We start from the raw sequence: 1,151 nt of genomic DNA, 5'->3' as shown, positions 1-1,151 counted from the left end.
GTAGTTCGACTGAAGACAGTCCCAATCAGTCACTCCTTACATTTTTCTCAGTTGCATAATATCAAGCATCGGGTGGCGGAAATAGTTCTGAGCAACGCGGGCTCTCATCATCTCACTGGCTTCAGTAGTAACAGGAAGAATACATGGGTCAGCTCCCCTTCCTTGGAGAAGAGCTTGACCAGGATGATACAGTATTATGCGGCACCTTCCCAAGCGGCGAAGTAAGCTGAACGTCGTGGGATCGGCGTTCCTATACCCTCCGGCCTTGAACCCTTCTAGTTACGATATCTCCTGATTGTTGCATGGTGTACATGTTCTAGATATGCAGTCATTGCTGATCCGCAAGTCACACATACCTATCGAGAAGCCAACCCTTTCCCACTTATAGTAGATCATGCTCCACCAGATGCCGTGGCATTGGAGGTTGGCAATCCTCTATCCATCTTGAGCTATAGGGTCTCTTCCTTCAGGTTGTCTTTGCTCGAATAACGAAGAGCGGCCAAAACTGTTGCGTTCTCTTCCGCGAGACGCCTGTTGTCTCTCCAGCGTTTGATGGTAGGAGAAAGGGGCCTCACGTTTTCCCTAACCCCTCCTTGTTCTCAGGAAGCTTCTATTTCGTAAGCCCACACGCTGGTGATATCTATGATAAAGCCATGTGGGATGCGTTTAGACTATATCTCGATGAAGCCTTGCAGAACGGCCGCAGAGATCTGTAGGATGCCATTATGATTGAGCCGTATGCCTCTACGGTGTGTTTTAGGTATATATTCCCTAAGGGGAGATATTCTTGCGCCCATGCGTTGGAGGCTCGGAAGCTTCCGTTCTTCAACGGCTTAACCATGGGCCATCTCATCAACGTTGTACAGCTCGCAATGAGCAAGTAGTGTACTCTGCAATGTTATGCTGCTCTTATTACCCCTACTACAGATACAACTTACTCATGTTCGATGAGGATAAGTCTATACGACCACCCCAGGCAGCACAGAAGGTCATACGTAGTCAACAACGGAAACCGTCCGAAGACTCCAAACTGTAGTAGTATTGTCTTATGGATGAATCAACTTGCCGCTTCTGCATGGTTTTTATTACGTGATCAAGTAGTGCATCGGGCTCGTATCGCCTTACCATGCGAAGTCCATTAGTTGTGTATA

At 47.8% G+C, this 1,151-nt stretch overlaps 1 protein-coding gene across 1 annotated transcript; it reads left to right on the top strand.

Annotated features, from left to right (window-relative positions):
- Positions 1 to 143: 143 nt before the first annotated feature.
- Positions 144 to 880, top strand: Pmar_PMAR014276 (hypothetical protein; the record flags this gene model as incomplete). The annotated part of the gene is made up of 4 exons (XM_002764775.1): positions 144 to 221; positions 471 to 555; positions 604 to 712; positions 761 to 880. Coding segments are annotated over 4 exons (392 nt in total), but the record flags the coding sequence as incomplete, so codon positions are not given.
- Between the last annotated feature and the right edge of the window lie 271 nt (positions 881 to 1,151).

The sequence above is a fragment of the Perkinsus marinus genome (assembly GCF_000006405.1).
Source record: "Perkinsus marinus ATCC 50983 genomic scaffold scf_1104296976160, whole genome shotgun sequence".
NCBI lineage: Eukaryota > Perkinsozoa > Perkinsida > Perkinsidae > Perkinsus > Perkinsus marinus.
Note: the sequence above shows the minus strand (reverse complement) of the source record. Positions and strands in the feature narration are given on the sequence as shown.